The sequence below is a fragment of the Fulmarus glacialis genome, unplaced genomic scaffold (genome assembly GCF_000690835.1).
Source record: "Fulmarus glacialis isolate BGI_N327 unplaced genomic scaffold, ASM69083v1 scaffold20803, whole genome shotgun sequence".
NCBI classification, from domain to species: domain Eukaryota; kingdom Metazoa; phylum Chordata; class Aves; order Procellariiformes; family Procellariidae; genus Fulmarus; species Fulmarus glacialis.
The window spans coordinates 1-14,937 of NW_009203827.1; the positions used below are offsets into that span (position 1 = coordinate 1).

General features: G+C 55.6%; 1 protein-coding gene across 1 annotated transcript; it reads right to left on the reverse strand.

The window, feature by feature from the left end:
• Positions 1-2,416: 2,416 nt before the first annotated feature.
• On the reverse strand, positions 2,417-11,419 carry SLC6A7 (solute carrier family 6 (neurotransmitter transporter), member 7; the record flags this gene model as incomplete). Its single annotated transcript, XM_009574779.1, has 15 exons — positions 2,417-2,626; positions 3,598-3,765; positions 3,974-4,074; positions 4,444-4,543; positions 4,879-5,010; positions 5,093-5,205; positions 5,589-5,713; positions 6,304-6,407; positions 6,930-7,064; positions 7,372-7,510; positions 8,042-8,276; positions 8,849-8,980; positions 9,680-9,860; positions 10,208-10,219; positions 11,228-11,419. Coding segments are annotated over 15 exons (2,079 nt in total), but the record flags the coding sequence as incomplete, so codon positions are not given.
• Positions 11,420-14,937: the final 3,518 nt, after the last annotated feature.

Sequence of the window (14,937 nt, forward strand, 5' to 3'; positions counted from 1 at the left end):
GTGGGGAGGATGGCGTCGGACCCCAGGCCACGTTGCGGTGCAGGGTACGGATGCACCCCCGGTCCCTGGAGCAGGGCGTGCTGCCACGAGCGAGTCCCACGCCTCCCTGTGCACAGCCACACATGCCCCAGGGGACGCGTCCTCTGGCTATGCCTCTGCCCCGGCACCTTTTGCCCTCGGTTTCTCCTCCCCACCGTCAGCTTTGCTCCCCACCACATCCCTGGCATAGTCCCTGCTCCATCCTTCCCGTCGCTCTGCATCGCAACACTGATTGACGGCACTGCCAAGGGAGAGCCCAGAGGATCCCGGGATTACAGGGGGGATTTGGGGAATGTGGCAAGACCCATGTGGCTAGGAAAAGGTCAGAGACATGCGGAGACCAGACCAGCTTGGTCAGCCCAAGGCACCTCCATCTCCATGCCGTGGGAAGGCGTCAGGCTCTCCTGGTTGCTCTGGCACATTGTGGCCTGCAACAGCATCATGAAACACCCGAGTCCGTCACCCACTCCATCACACCATGCAGACCCCCGTGTGTACCCGTCCCAGGGCCAGCCCAGCCTGGGCTCCCCGGCCAGCACCCACAGAGATGGCTGGGCAACACCATGACCTCCTGAGGCCTCCTGCTCAGTAAATAGTGTCAAGGTTAGAGCGAGGGATTCATTGGCGCCATAAATGTTTATGGCAGGCCGTCCCACGGCCTGAACTTTCCATCAGGGACACTTTTATGGCCAGCTTCTAATGATTAACCCGGGGGCTAGTGGCCGAAGGTGCTTTGCCGAAGCTTGTGCTGCCAGAGCCCCAGGCACCAAGAGAAGCCATCATCTCTGTGGGCTGCAGCCACAGTGGGGTATGGCAAGGAGGATGTGGAAAGCCATTGGTGGTCCTGCTGGGAAAAGGAAGGGCAGAGCCGGCTGGGGAGGGAGCTCAGCATCCCCGGGCATGGGAAGGTGGGCGGGCAGGAGGAGAAGATGTCAGAGCCGGCCCTACGTTCTCAGAGGGGCGAAGGCAATGATTAGATCTTCTCCACCGTAGGGAAGGGTCGTTAAGGAAAACTGCAGCCTCGTGCCGGGATTCACCCTGGAGGCTCAGCCCACGGCGCTGGACCCAGGGCTGTGTGGCGCATGGCGTTAATAGCCCAGCGCACTGGGGCCACATGCATAATCCAGACATAAACCCTAATTTTTCTGTTTATCCTGGGTTTTTGGCTTTTACCTGACTAGGACAGAGATTTGCAGGACAAAGCGCAGGGGGGCTGTGCCCCCCATCCCTGGAAGCCCCCCTAGATGTGCCCTTCTTGCATGCTGAGGAACCCCCAAATAACCCACACAGAGGCTGTGTCACACACAGCTTTTTAATGGCGAGCCGACGGTATATGGGAGAAGGTGCACACGACACCGGGGTGGTGGGAACTGGCAGTGTCGGGTCAAAACAGCCCGTCCAGGAGCTCACCGGCACCCCCCAGGCCAGCAGCGTTGGCAGGAGATGGGGCCTCTGGGACATGGGCCCCAGGCTGAGCTACCCCAAAATCACACACAGGCACTGAAACCCAGCCCTTCACCTTTCCCTGGGAAAAGCAGCACCCAGGGCTAGGGACAGCCCTCAGATCCCCTTCAGGGATGGACACGGGTCCTCCTTTGGCACTGGGTCCAGCTGAGACCTGTCCCTGACCTCCTGCGCACATGGGGATCAGGTCACCCAGCCTCTTCCCTTCCTTCAGGTCGCCCCAGCCCTGCCAGGCACCACGGGGAAGAGCTGATCTTACCCACCGAGGTCCCTGGGGGAATCTACAAGCTTGGAAAGGCCCAAGCTGGTTTGTTTATAAAGCTTTTTTTTTTTCTTCTAATTGTTTTTAACTGCTCATTTATTAGGTCAGATTTCTTTAGTAGAACACTGATTTGTGCTGGTTTTGCTGGAGCACCTTCGTGTGAGCAGAGCACACTGGCACACACCATCCTCAGGGCATGGAGGATATTAAAGTCCTTTCTCGCATGTGTTCATGGGTTATTGGAGTTAAATACGCATGAGCAGAGAACAGACCAATGCAGAGGACCTCCTCTTCCTCCCCACCTCCTGCAGCCTGAACATCCCTGCAGCCCGAGCATCCTTGCACAGGGAGAGCAGAGCTGGGGCCGAGGGTGGAAGCGGGGCAGCCTGGACACTTGAACCAGACACGGTCACACGAACGCACGGACTCGTCACACAGCTTGCCACACTGAACAGAAACACCTCGGGGGCACTGGGACGGGCAGCAGCTCCATCCTGGTGGGCCCAGGGCAGTGGTGAGGAGGCCGGCGGAGTCGGCAGCTCCCGACTGCTCCCTGAAAGACCCCCCCCAAGCCATCCTGAAGTGCCACAGTGCAACCTGTGCAAACTGGGGGGGTGAGCCCCCCTCTAGCCCACGGGGCACTGGGTCCTCTCACATCATGGACTCCTCCTCCTCCTCCATCTCCTGGTCCACCTCGATGGCCGTGTTCTCGTAGCTGGTGATGCCCCCGTATTTCCGCATGTGGACCATCAGTGGCTTGGGGGACTGGCTGCCAGCCAGGCTTGCCACGTACATGCCGGTCCGGTTCTCCTCCAGCGACGGGCCCCAGTCCATGGCAGGCCGGCTGGCTTGCTGGACTCGCTGCGAGGAGACAAGCGGAGGGAGCGCGGGCACCCTGCACTGGCACCCCCTCCACTCCCCGGCCGGCGCCCCCACCCAGCAGCTCACCCACCCCTCCCGGGCGACAGTGTGCTCTGCCAGGCCTAAAGGACTGGAATAATCCCCGTGAGGATGGGATGGGGCCAAAAGCTTGTCCTGAAGCTTTTTGGGAAGGCAGCTCTGTGTAAGTGCCCTGCTGAGGGCTGGGGAGGTATTATGGTCTGTGGGTGCTGGTGGTGAGGGCTTGCAGGAGCGAGGGGCTATTGTAGGGCTATGGCCCTGTGGTGTGGGGTTAGAGTCGCCCAGGCAAGGGGTTAGCCTTAGCCAAAGTGGTTCCTGGACATGCCACTGTGCCTACGGCTGTGCCAAGCCAGGTTGCAGCCAGTAAGTGCTCCAGCCGGTGAGCTGCTGCCTGGGGAGGGCAGAAAGCTCTGCTGCTTCTGCTTTTAACAGGCTGGGGAGAGCAGCAAAGCCCAGCCAGGGCTGGGAAGGCTCCAGCAGCTCCATGACCTGCTCCTAGGTGAAACCTTTCAGCAGAGGGATCCCACCTGTACTGCCTGTGGCTGCCTGCACAGTCTGGCAGCTGCCTTCCTTGCTCTGTCGTTGCTCCTGCAAAATGGGTGCAAAGTCCCATGTGCCCATGCCCGCCCCATGCTAGGGACAATGTACTTCCCCACAAGGCGAGGCATAGCAGGCTTGTTTTGGAGGGGGGATGCATTTGGGAAGCAGCATGGCTCAGTGCCTGCCTGGCATCGTGGGAGGGGACATGCTGGAAATGCCCTGGGACGCATCGTCTCTCACACCCCATGGGCAGCACGGAGGGATGGGGACACACACCTCCAAGAGAGAGGATGCAGAAATTGTGGGAGGATACAGGCTCAGCAGCGACTCATGGTCACCCCTGCACCTTTCTGGGGTGTTCCCCAGCAATGCCGGGCCGCAACACCTCCTACCTCCCACAGCATCCCTTCTTCTCGGAGCACAGCCACCACCATGCCCACGGGAATCATCAGGCAGGAGAGGACTCCCATGAGGATGCCCAAGACCTCGGCCCAGGCGGGGAAGCGGTAGCTGCCATACTCAGAGGGCTGGTACTTGACGATATTGTACACCAGCAGAGCCTGTGGGACGAGAAGAAAGCGAGGTCAGCCCAGAGCCCTCTGAAGGTCTTATGCTCAGAAAAGGCCTGGAGACCTCCCAGCAGAACCAGAATGGTCCCTGGGGCAGGAGACGCCGGCAGAGCGACTTCTCACAAGGGGAGGTCATCCAGGGATGCTGGCACCGCTGCAGCTCTCCAGCACCATCCAGCACCTCAAGGTGAGCAGTTACCATCATTGTTGCCGGGGACAGGACCATCCAGCAGGCTCTGAAGTAAGGCCCTGGTTTGAAGCCCAGCATCATGTGGATATCTCGGCAGAACCTCTTCATGCCTGGAGGAGGGAGAGGGAGAGGGACTCAGAAGCCGTGATCCCTTCCCCAGAGCCAGGTGCCTGTACCAGGTTGCCCTGCACTGACCAAAAGCAGTGGTTTGCATCCTCTACAGCAAAGTGTCTCCCCTCCCAGCTGGGAGATGCAGGAAGGGGCGCACAGCTGGTGCTGTCTGAGGGACCAGGCTCAGCACCCCAAGTATCTCTGGAGAGGTGAATCCAGTGATGGCCAAGAAGAAACAAGAGGTTGGAGCAGAGGTGTTTCATGCTCCGATGCGAGACTGCTGGCTCCCCTACTGCTCCCTCTAAATCCTTCTCTTCATACAGACAGCCCACTCCTCCCTGTGCCCCTGTGGGGACAGACCCCCTTACCATAGACACGTGTCACCACGAGGCAGGTAGTGATCACCACCACCATGAGACCAAAGCCTGCGCTGTAGTCATCCAGTAGGACCAGCCAGTACATCCCACCCTGTGGAGGCAAAGCACAGTGGCCAGCATCCCCGGGACTAGCATCCCAATAAACCCCCACCCATGTCCTCCCAATTCTGGGGACATGTCCCCGTAGCCCCTTTGGGGACACTGGGGAAGACAGCAGTCAGGCACCCTCAGGAGACATCACTCTCCTTCTGGAGTTGGTGCAGGGACAGGAATAACACTCGCAGGAAGCCCAGGCTCATCAACCGTCTCTCTTCCACCTAGCTGATGTGAATACATGTGCCTCTGGAAACTCAGTCCCTGCCCTAAGCTCTCCCTAAAATGAGGCCCTAGCTGGTCCCCGTGATGCATCCAGCCCCACACCCTTACCTCTGTTGTGAGGATGAGCCCCATCAGGAAGAGAGCAATGCAGACGACAGCTGAGAAAGAAGCTTTCTTTGGCCGCAGGTAGTAGGGAAATTCGTCTGTCACTGCCGTAACGATGGTCTCCATAAAGGCAAACTGCACACAAAGGAGAAGAGGGTCCCCTGAGCCTCCCGGGCTGCCTGGGCACCACGGCTGGCTTGGTGGGCTCTGTCCTTACCTGGCTGTCCAGGCCCAAGGTTAACAGCATGAAGAAGAACAGGAAAGACCAGAATGGAGAAAGGGGGAGCATTGTCATGGCCTGGGGGTACACCACAAAAGCTAGGCCAGGACCTAGGGGAGGCAAAGGACAGCAGGGTAAAAAGGGGGTGACAGCGCTGGACATGGGACAATGGAGGAGAGGAAAGGAGAGCCCAGCAGAGTGGCACCACGGCAGGGACCTGCCGGGCTCTTGCCAGATGGGCAGGAGGGGTCCTGCAGCAGAGGGTGGAGAGGTGCAGGAGAACCAGCCTGCTCCTTGCTCAGGTCTTTATTAGACATCACTTGGTGCTGCTCAAGGTTTGCACAGCAGGAACCCTCTTCCCTCCCCTTGGCCAGCTGAATATACAGCTCCAGCCCTCACGCTGACACCCTCGGATGCCTTCCATCCTGGAAGGGATGCTCCTTAGTGCACCCAGGCAGAGGGTGAAGGAGAAAGGGTCTTCATTTGGCCTCACCTGCTTTTGCCACCTGGTTAACAGGGACCCCAAGCTCCTGGGACATGTATCCCAAAACAGAGAAGATGGCAAACCCTGCCAGGATGCTGGTGATGGCATTGCCCAGGGTGACTATGAATGTGTCCCTATAGAGGAGAAAGAAGATGCTCTGAACATGGCCACTCCTTCCCACCCCACACCAGTGCACGGTGGCATTGCCAGCCCCAGGTGCAACAGTAAGGTGACCCAGTGTGACTCTCCTCCAGGGCCTCTCTTGGCATGTACTTTCCAGGGTCAAAAGGAGCATATATCTAATGACATGGGTCATTTTGTGGGGTTCCTCCCAAGCTTGCTTTCCCCAGTGGAGGGGATCAGCGCAAATGTCCAACACCCAGACTCTCCTCTCTGCTGGTGGCCTGCAATGGATGCTGGGGACAGGACAAACACGCATAACTAGCCTCAAATATCCTCAGCCTTCAGCACCTGCAGCCCGAAACTTCTCAGCCAGGCACTGTGTCTTGATGCTTAGGAGAATTTTCTTCCACAGATCCCTCTGTCCCTCTCAAGATCCCCCCCCCAAGCAAGCTGCCAGGTATCTGTAAGGTTCTTGGTCAAGGAGCAGCACTGGGTGACCGTGTGCTGCACCACGTGCTTCTGCTGACTTTGAACCCACCAGCGGAGATTTTCATGGCTCCCCTCAACCCACGATTTTTACGAGACAGCAGCTGGCTCCCACCTGTAGATATTCTGATGGAAGGTGTTGTACGAGGCGAAGGTGAGGAGGCCCCCAAAGCCTACCCCAAGGGAGTAGAAAATCTGCAAGGCTGCCTCGATCCACACCTGGGGGAAGGAAACAGGTCTGAGGAGAGCGGGGGTTTGGAAAGCTGCCCCCAAGGAAAAGGGAGTTGGAAATATGCTTCCCCAGAGCCCCCGGCACATCTTCCCCAGCCCTCCAGGCACGCAATGCCCACGGGGTCTTTGCCTTTCCTTGCTAACACGCTCACCACTTGTAGTGGGTCAGCTGGATAGTGGAAGAGTTGATGAGGGCATTTTAGAGCCAGCCCAGCGTGGCATTAAACGCCCTTGTAAAACTGGGTGGTCTCTGCTACCAACACTGCTGACTCAAGGAAACTCCCAACTCCGCACGCCAAGAAAAACAGAACAAGTATAGACAAGGTGTGGAGCGAAGACAGATTGCTGAAAGGCAAATTTTGGTCTGGGAGCAACCAAGAGAGAGGACCTTGGGTCAGGGGGTGGCCAGAAAAGGCACCTGAGTAGGGGAACCACCTCTGTTGCATGTTGGAGGTGGCAGGAGAAGGTTCATTTTTGTGTCTTGAACAAATTGCACAAGATCCTGCTCACCTTGGAAGACAGCAAGTGATCAAACTGGGGTGTGAGGTAAAACCGGATCCCCTTCCAGGCCCCCTCCAGGGTCACGCCACGAATAAGCAGCATCACGAGGATGAGGTACGGGAAGGTAGCGGTGAAGTACACGACCTGCGGGAGAGCAGGGCCAGCTGGGAGAGTCGGGAGCGAGAGCACAGCACGAGCGCTCCCACCCCGCCCAGTCCCCGGGGTGGGACACCGCATCGCCCGGCATCACCCGGCAGTGCTGGGGTCCTTGGGATGCAGCAGGGCCAGTCGTGTCAGCCCTGCCAGTGTCTGGGTGTGCAAGCCATCCCCGAAGTGGCCTGTGTCCAGCTGATGCTGTTTATGGGTCTCACCTTCCCAGATGTGCAGAGAATCGCAGGCACTGGTCAGCATCGCTGTAGATCCCCCCAAAAAGAGACTGTTCAGCCCTTACCTTGCCAGAGGATTTGACTCCCTTTAGGATGCACAGATAGACGATAGTCCAAGAAAGGAGCAGGCACAGACACAGGTTCCAGCGGATCCTCCCGGGATCCCCGATCCCAGAGCTCCCTTGGATGTGCAGGACATAGCGGCTAGGGCGAAAGGAGAACCGCAAGTGAGCAGCCACAGGCACCCCCCGCCATCTTCCAGAGACCCCCTCTGAACCTAGCAATGCCTCTGCTGCAACAAATAACCTTGTCAAAAATTTCAGCCATGAGAGAGCAACAGGGCGCTGGCAGCTATTTGCTGGGGAAGGGGAGCAGTTGGTGTGATTTCTCCACCAAGCATTAAAGAGCCCAGAGGGGATGCCTGGCGCCTTGAGAGCAAATTCCCAGCCGGTCCAGGCATGGGGTGCATTTCAGTCGAACATAACTCCAGGCCAACAAAGCAGCGGTAGATCATGGATGCCTCCCGCATCCCAGGGACATCATCCCAATGGCTAAACTGAGATATCACCCACAGCTGACCTCAAGAGCTCATCACTGCACCCACAATGCCCACCATGGCTGTCCACCAGGCCATGAGATGTGCAGCACAGACCTTCACCCCTCATCCCATCCCCATGCTCTCCCCAGTTGGATGCCAACCATGTCCCCGTGGCCAGGTCAGGCTGACCTCTTTACCTCCAGTACTCCTCACTGGGGCTGACGGTGTTGGTGATGTTGACGGGGAAGGTGGTGTTCCCCACCTTGATGACGTGGTGGTCCAGGCACAGGTCGGTGTTCCACCAGTTGCCACAGTGCTGCCAGGGCAAGTCGCTTGTGAGGGATGCAAAGAGGTAGAAGAGAACGTAAGCAATGATCATATTGTAGTAAACGGCCACCAGGGAGACGATGAGGATTGTGCCCATGCCAACGCCTGGGGGAAGGAGAGGGTAAAGAAGGAGTGAGCCATCTCTCTGGAGCGGAGCACATCCAAAACAAGGGTTAGACACTGGATCTCAGCAGCCAAATGTTTAACCAGTCAGAGGTTCACCTGGTGGGGGGAGCCTTTTATTGCCATTATACCCTCCGGACATGCCTTCTCTGAATTGATGATCTATTGCATCATAAGATGATTTTACTCCAACTTAATGTTGAGAGTAAAAGTATTTGATTTGATCTTTTTTTGAACACTTTATTCTTACCTTTGTCTTTAACAGTCATTGCTTAGCTTTGATGCTGTATTTTGTAAACTAGCTGGCTTAATAATTTTCATAAAATTTCTAGAGCTGATCGTGACATCATGAAGACTAATAGATCTTATATATATCTTGCAGCTGCTAAAACATCTAACTCAGAAGTCCAGCCTGCTCCACCAGGATTCCCCCAAGATTTGACCTTTGATTCTAACAAGAGCTTTGAGGATCATGGGACGATGCTGCTGGCCCATGTCCTCATCAAACAGCTCTTCCAGAGGCCCTGCAGAGGCTCTGGACTTCACTCACGCACCTTTAAAGAGAGGGCTTATCTTCCAGACAGCGAGTGGCCCCAGGCTGGAGAACTGGCCAAGTGACAGCTCCATGAAGAAGATGGGGATCCCGCAGATGGCCAGCATGATGAAGTAAGGAACCAGGAAAGCTCCTGCAAGAAGCAAGAAGAACACCCTAAAAATAACAAAGAGCAAACACCTAAAGCCCATCTATGACAAAGGATAAAGTTAATTCAACATCTGTGGCCCTGAGGGATCTATACCAAAATCTGGAAGACAGCAAGGGGTAGCAGCTCACCGTTAGTGCAGGAGGAAGGGGCTGGGCTCCACCTGGTGCCATGCTTTCCCCCTCCACACAGACTCTCTTCTCTCCTTGAATCTTTTGCAAACACCATGAAATTCTCCAATTACTATTGCATGTGACAAGCAGTTACTCTGGGAGTAGCTGAACAAGCTGGTCACTTTGCACCATCACACTGGGCTCTTGCATTGCAAAAGGATCACTCCCTCCTTCGATACCTGGGAAGCGTTTGCTGATCCCGCTGAGTCCTGGAGGACACCAGACCAAGAAGGTATTGGAAACCAAGGGGGATGCCCAGGTGGTATTCAGTCCAGCATGGAGCTAGGAATGTCTCCAAGGCCATGAGTGCAGAGATGGGCTGGTGAGTCCCTTCCACACATGGAATAATGCCCTACAGCAAGCATGGGGGGCAGGAGAAGGCTTCACCCCACAACAACAGATGCTACTTCCCCAGCCCCAAGAAGGGGAAGGGGCATCTCTTCAGAAACATGTCCCACCAGCCCAGCAAAGTGAGGGGGAGATGTCACCACTCCAAAGGATGCCCGAGTACCTCCTCCATTGGTGTAAGCCCTGTAGGGGAACCTCCAGACGTTTCCAAGGCCCACGCAATATCCGATGCAGGAGAGGAGGAAATCCAGCCGCCCTGTCCAGTTCCCTCTGTCTTCCAGACACTCAGAGCCCAGGTCCCCGTCCTGGCTGCTGGGGCTCACCAGGAGCTCTGGCGTCACTGGCTGAGCAAGAAAGCAGGGGATGGGAGAGGGCAGCCGGGGGTTGAGGAAGGAATAAAAACAGGGGGTGAAGGGCGGGAGAAAGGGAAGGAGTGCCAAGAGCTCGGGTATGAATCGGTGATCCTGAGTCGCAGCATTGACACTTGTCCCTTGGGGACACCCTGTCCCAGCAGTTCTCTGTGCACCTCCCCAGCCGATGTCCTGCTCTGCAAGGAAGGGGGATAAAGGTGTTCCCACATGGCCAGAGCTCCTCTGGGAAAGGCAGGATGGCCCCAGTTCACCCTTAGAGGCCAGGACCCATCTTGCAAGCCCAGTTTCCCGAGAAATCCTTTCAAGGGGCCGTGATAAACTTTTCTGATCTCCTGCAGAGCATGGGCATGAGGACAGCAGGGGAAGAAACATTGCCAGCATGCCACGGAGCGCGATGCCCCCAGCCCCTGCCGAGCTGGGCACTCGGTTGCCATTAAATGCTCCGTGCGTTTTTCATGCTTTTCCAACTGCCAAAAATCTACACTGTGGGGATTTAGTGACACGCTCCCAGGTGTCCCTGCTGAGCAAGCTCCTTTCAGCTTTCCTAATCTGCCCTGGATCAGTGAGGCACAGGCAACTCTTCATCAGGTGGGGGATTAACCCATTCCCTTCCTCACTGGAGCTGCCTCAGCTCTATAAGAGGGAGGTGCAAGTCCTGCAATACATTTAGGTTGGGGTGATGTACCAGGAGGGCTCCTTGGCATCTGTGTGTGTGCACACATCAGTTCTGCAATGAGATGTTTAGTCTGGCTGAACTTCCCCAACCTCCTGACCCTGGGAGAGTGGGGAGGGCATCCCTGCCGGCTCCTGTCCCACCAGCAGTCACCAAAGCTGAAAGCCTCAGCCAGCAGCTGCCGTGTGAGATCCCATCACAGATATCTCCTCGGCAAGACTGGCCAGCAAAAAGGGGTGGGATGAGGATCCTGCCCCTGTGCCACCGTGTGTTGCTGTGCCCCTGCCTGGGGGTATGTCGGGTTTGGCTGGTATTGGGGCACAGAGACAGAAGGATGCTGGGGTCCCCGCTGACACCAGGGGCAGAAGGAGCCCATTTGGGAGCCTCCCTTTCCTCCTGGACTCTCAAAAGGAAAAAGCAGCCATCTCCGTGTCCCTGAGTTCATAGGGGACGAGCCCATGGGATGTGGTTGAGGGAGAGGGGCCTGGATTTGGAGGAATCAGCCAGAACGAGGCGTGGGTCCCCTGGCCACCAGTGTGCACGTGTGCTCGGAGCCCACAGCAGACCTCCGTCCCCCGGGGATACCAGAGCTGGCTGGTGAGCAGAGCCCAGGAAGGTGGCAGCCACCTCCTCTTCTCCTCCTCCTCCTCTTCCTCTCTGGCCAGACCGCAGGATGCTCCTGCTGCCGGTTCCCATGGAGACAAGGAGCCGTGTTGCCGATGGTGATGGCCGCATGCTCCCACCCTTCACAGGGTGCATCCTGCTCCTCCAGCCGAAAGCCAAAAGCACCCATCCCCAAGCGGCATGCAAACCCCTCGAGAGACAGGACGAACCGGGGCAAACTCTTCCCAAAGCCAACCTGAAATGCACAGCCTGGGCAAAAGCATTACACTAAAACGCACCATTAAAAGCCCATCCCCGCTGGATGCCACTGTCACAAGGCAAGGGCCAGAAGAAAAGCTTCAGAAACACAGGCTGAAAAGTCAAAATGTGACCCAGATATAATACTGTTGCTATAAAACCGTTGCTACCTGATAGCCCTCCTGCAGTTGTTTAACGCAGCTCTCCGGCTTAGCAACTTCTCCAAACCGTGGCCACGCCTGCTAATTAACCCAGCGCACACAGCCGGCATGACCCACAGCAACCTGTATTTGTGGGTGATGGATAGACTGCTCTGCAACATCCCTCCTGGCATTTTCAGCTGCTAAAACCTACATTCACAAAGGTCCAGGCTGGGTGGGGACAGGAGCTATGGGGCCACCACAGTTTGGTCTTCCCCAAAAGAATGCTTCCTAGTCCATTACGCTGCCTGGGGACCCCTCGCTTTCCAGGTTTGCGTCACAGAAAAACAGCAAGCAGGGATGCTGGGAGATCATTAAGTCCTCTCGCTTAATTCCTGCACCTCTGCCTGAATCCTAAACAGCTGCAAGAGGGCACCAGTGGAGCCCACGACCTGATGAAATGCAGCTGCCCATCCATCAGATGTAGCATGGAAATCAACGCAGAAGCAACAAAAAGAAACGAAAGGAACCAACCGGACCTTTTCCAAACCGTACGTGGCCCAGTCCCCATCTCAGTCACCCTTATCAAAGGCCATGGGATGTAGTTTGTCACCCGTGCCTCGGTGATCACTGCCTTCCTTATTAATATCTTTAGCTGGAGCTCTGCAGTTTAAATTTGGGACCCCAAGGCAGAAAGCAGAGAAGGCTCAGGAGTCAGATAGACCCCAAGGATGGTGACGTTGCAGTCCCCATCGGGCCAGCTGGGGAGGCATGGGCCAGGGATGTTGCTGGAAAACATACATGGAGGCTGCTCCATGACTGCAATGCCTAAAAATGTCCCAAATAATAAATGCTTTTCCATAGAAATCACAGAAAACCTGGCCTATTTGCTTGACTTAAAATAAATTGCAAAATGCAGTATTTAAGGATTCCCGCCCATCTTTGTCCCAAATAGCAGAGAGATGCACACCTCTCTACTTCAGGCTGCTGGAAATCTCACACACCAGCTCGATTCCAGCCCTTTTGTTAGGATTAATGCTCCCTTTCAGCCTTTGTCATAACAGGAATTTTCTTTTCAAGCAGCAGCTGAAGTGCTCTAGTGCTACAATATTGCTCTAGTGCTTTCCACCGTCAACTGCCATCTTTCAAACCGGGCTCCCGTCTCGCAGTTATAAACAGACGGAGACTAACAGCTCCCTTGGCAACCACGTCGTCTTTGAACACGCATCACTTTCCATTATTCACCGGAAGATGCTCCCAAAGAAGTCAGCAAAGCAAAGGTCACCGAGAAGAAAAAGCACTTTAGACTCTGCCAAGATAAGAGCTGGCTTCCATATGGAAATTGCCCTATGCTAATTGTTTTCTGTAAACCAATTTACTTAAACCAGTGCAAAACTCAGCTGTATCTGTGAAAAAACAGCCAGACTAAAGTTATTTTTTCATCATATTTTGTCTCCATTCAAGCTGGCATTGTGGGGTTATTTTGTCAGTGTTTTGTGCGTGGACCACAGCCTTTGATTGGGAAAAATGCCACCTGACGCCAGATTTCTCCCCTGTGGATCCGAGCTGTGTGCAAGCACAGTGCGCCTGTAAAGTGTGAGTCACTTCAGATTAGTTTGAATTGCTTGTTAATCTCTTCAAGAAAAAGCAACCAGCATAAAAATTAATTCAAATGTAATATTGCTTAGAAAGCGAAGTACATAAAGCATCTCTATGGTGTGGAAGAGCCCCTTGAAGGGCTGCACTAACCCTGGTTTCCCCCAGCCTGGGGTCACAGCACATGCCAGGAGAGGGAGCAAGCGATGCTGGAGCCAGCAAAGGGGGTTTGGGGCTGGAGATTTCTGAAGCTGGAGCAAACTCATTACAGCGATGTCCAGAGCGCAGGGAGTATGCACAGGTGCAGATGCTTATGGTCTTTCATCTGAAAACCCTGGGGAAGGAGCAGGGAAGGTTTGAGGCAGTTTGTGGCAGGCAGAGGAGGGCAGTGGCTCAGGCAGGAGGATGCTGCTCGGCAGCCTGGCCGGGTACAGGGAGGGGCAGCCCAAATCCTGGCTCCCACCACTGGCCTCTGTGGGCTTTAGTCCATTTCTACCAAATAACCCCCAAAGCAAATAATAAAAAAAATAAAAAATACCCACTCAGCTGTTCTGGAAATACTATTATGCAAAAGCCAACCTGAAATGCTTAGAGCCTGAGAAAGACCTTCTCTATTAAAGAGGAATTTCCATATATCTAAAACATGTCTTAAGGCTAAGGCTTAAAACTCCTAGCTCACCGATGGGAAGCGGATCATAATGACAGGGAGAGGAGGCTGTCGGGTCCCGGGGTGGGGGCTGCCGGGCCTGTGCAACCCCCCCCACCAGCCACAGCCGGCTCCAGGCAACCTCAAGGCCAGCGTCGGACATGGTGGTCCCAAGGTGCCGGGTGGCTGCGAGCACCGGGTTCTCCATGTGGAGCTCAGCAAGAGCATTTTTGGGTAATGAAGGACAGCAGGACCCTGAGCAGCACTGGGAGTGGGGAAAATAACTCCGGAGACATCTGCTTTCCATTCCAGCTGATCACTGTGGGACTAAATGAATTCCTGAATAAATGTTAAACAGGATCACCAGCAGCAGAGAAATTCAAGTATCTCAGAAAGCCTTTGGAAGGGACAAAGACAACCTTTAAAGGATCTTGCAGTCACAAAGTCATCTGAAAAAGCAATCTGTAGGAAAGAGGAGGAAAGGGAAGAGACAGACGATGCCTCCAAACAACAGCAGAGAAAGGTAGGCAGCCCTGAGGCTGGCTTCCACCAGGCCACTGCTGGCTTTTTTACATCATGTCCCAATATCCTAGGAATTTCCTGGCAGGGATGAAGCTCTCCTGGGTTTTCATTCATCTGAAGGCTGGCACAGGTTGGAGTCGCCCTGCCCTGCGGTTAGTGGGCATGGTTTGGCAGAGGGCAGAGCTGGGGCTCACAGCCCTGGGTCACTGCCTGGCATGCTCCGGGAAGGGCTGACCCACCGGCGGCAGCAGCGGAGCGGGGCCTGCCAGTCTCTGCCACCCTGCTCCACCGTGTCCCCATGCGGGACGGGCATGAGAAGGGGCTCGGTCCCTGGTGCGGGGGGAGACGGGGACTCAGAGAGCCTGGTAAGAGCAAAGTGGCAGTGGAGGGGAGCCTCGGATAGGAAAGACTGAAAGCTGAGTTTAAAAAGGTTTTCCAGCAGGTTATGAAAAGGGCTTCTAGCTTGCCAGCTCTGCCTGGACTCTGGGTCAGGGTCCCGCACCACCCAGACCCCTTTAAATCCTACGGAGGAGGCAATCCGGGCTGCAGGTGGGAGAGGCGCTGCCCAGCTCCCTGTGCTCATCCCGGCCCCTCACCGCCCCCCCCGAGACC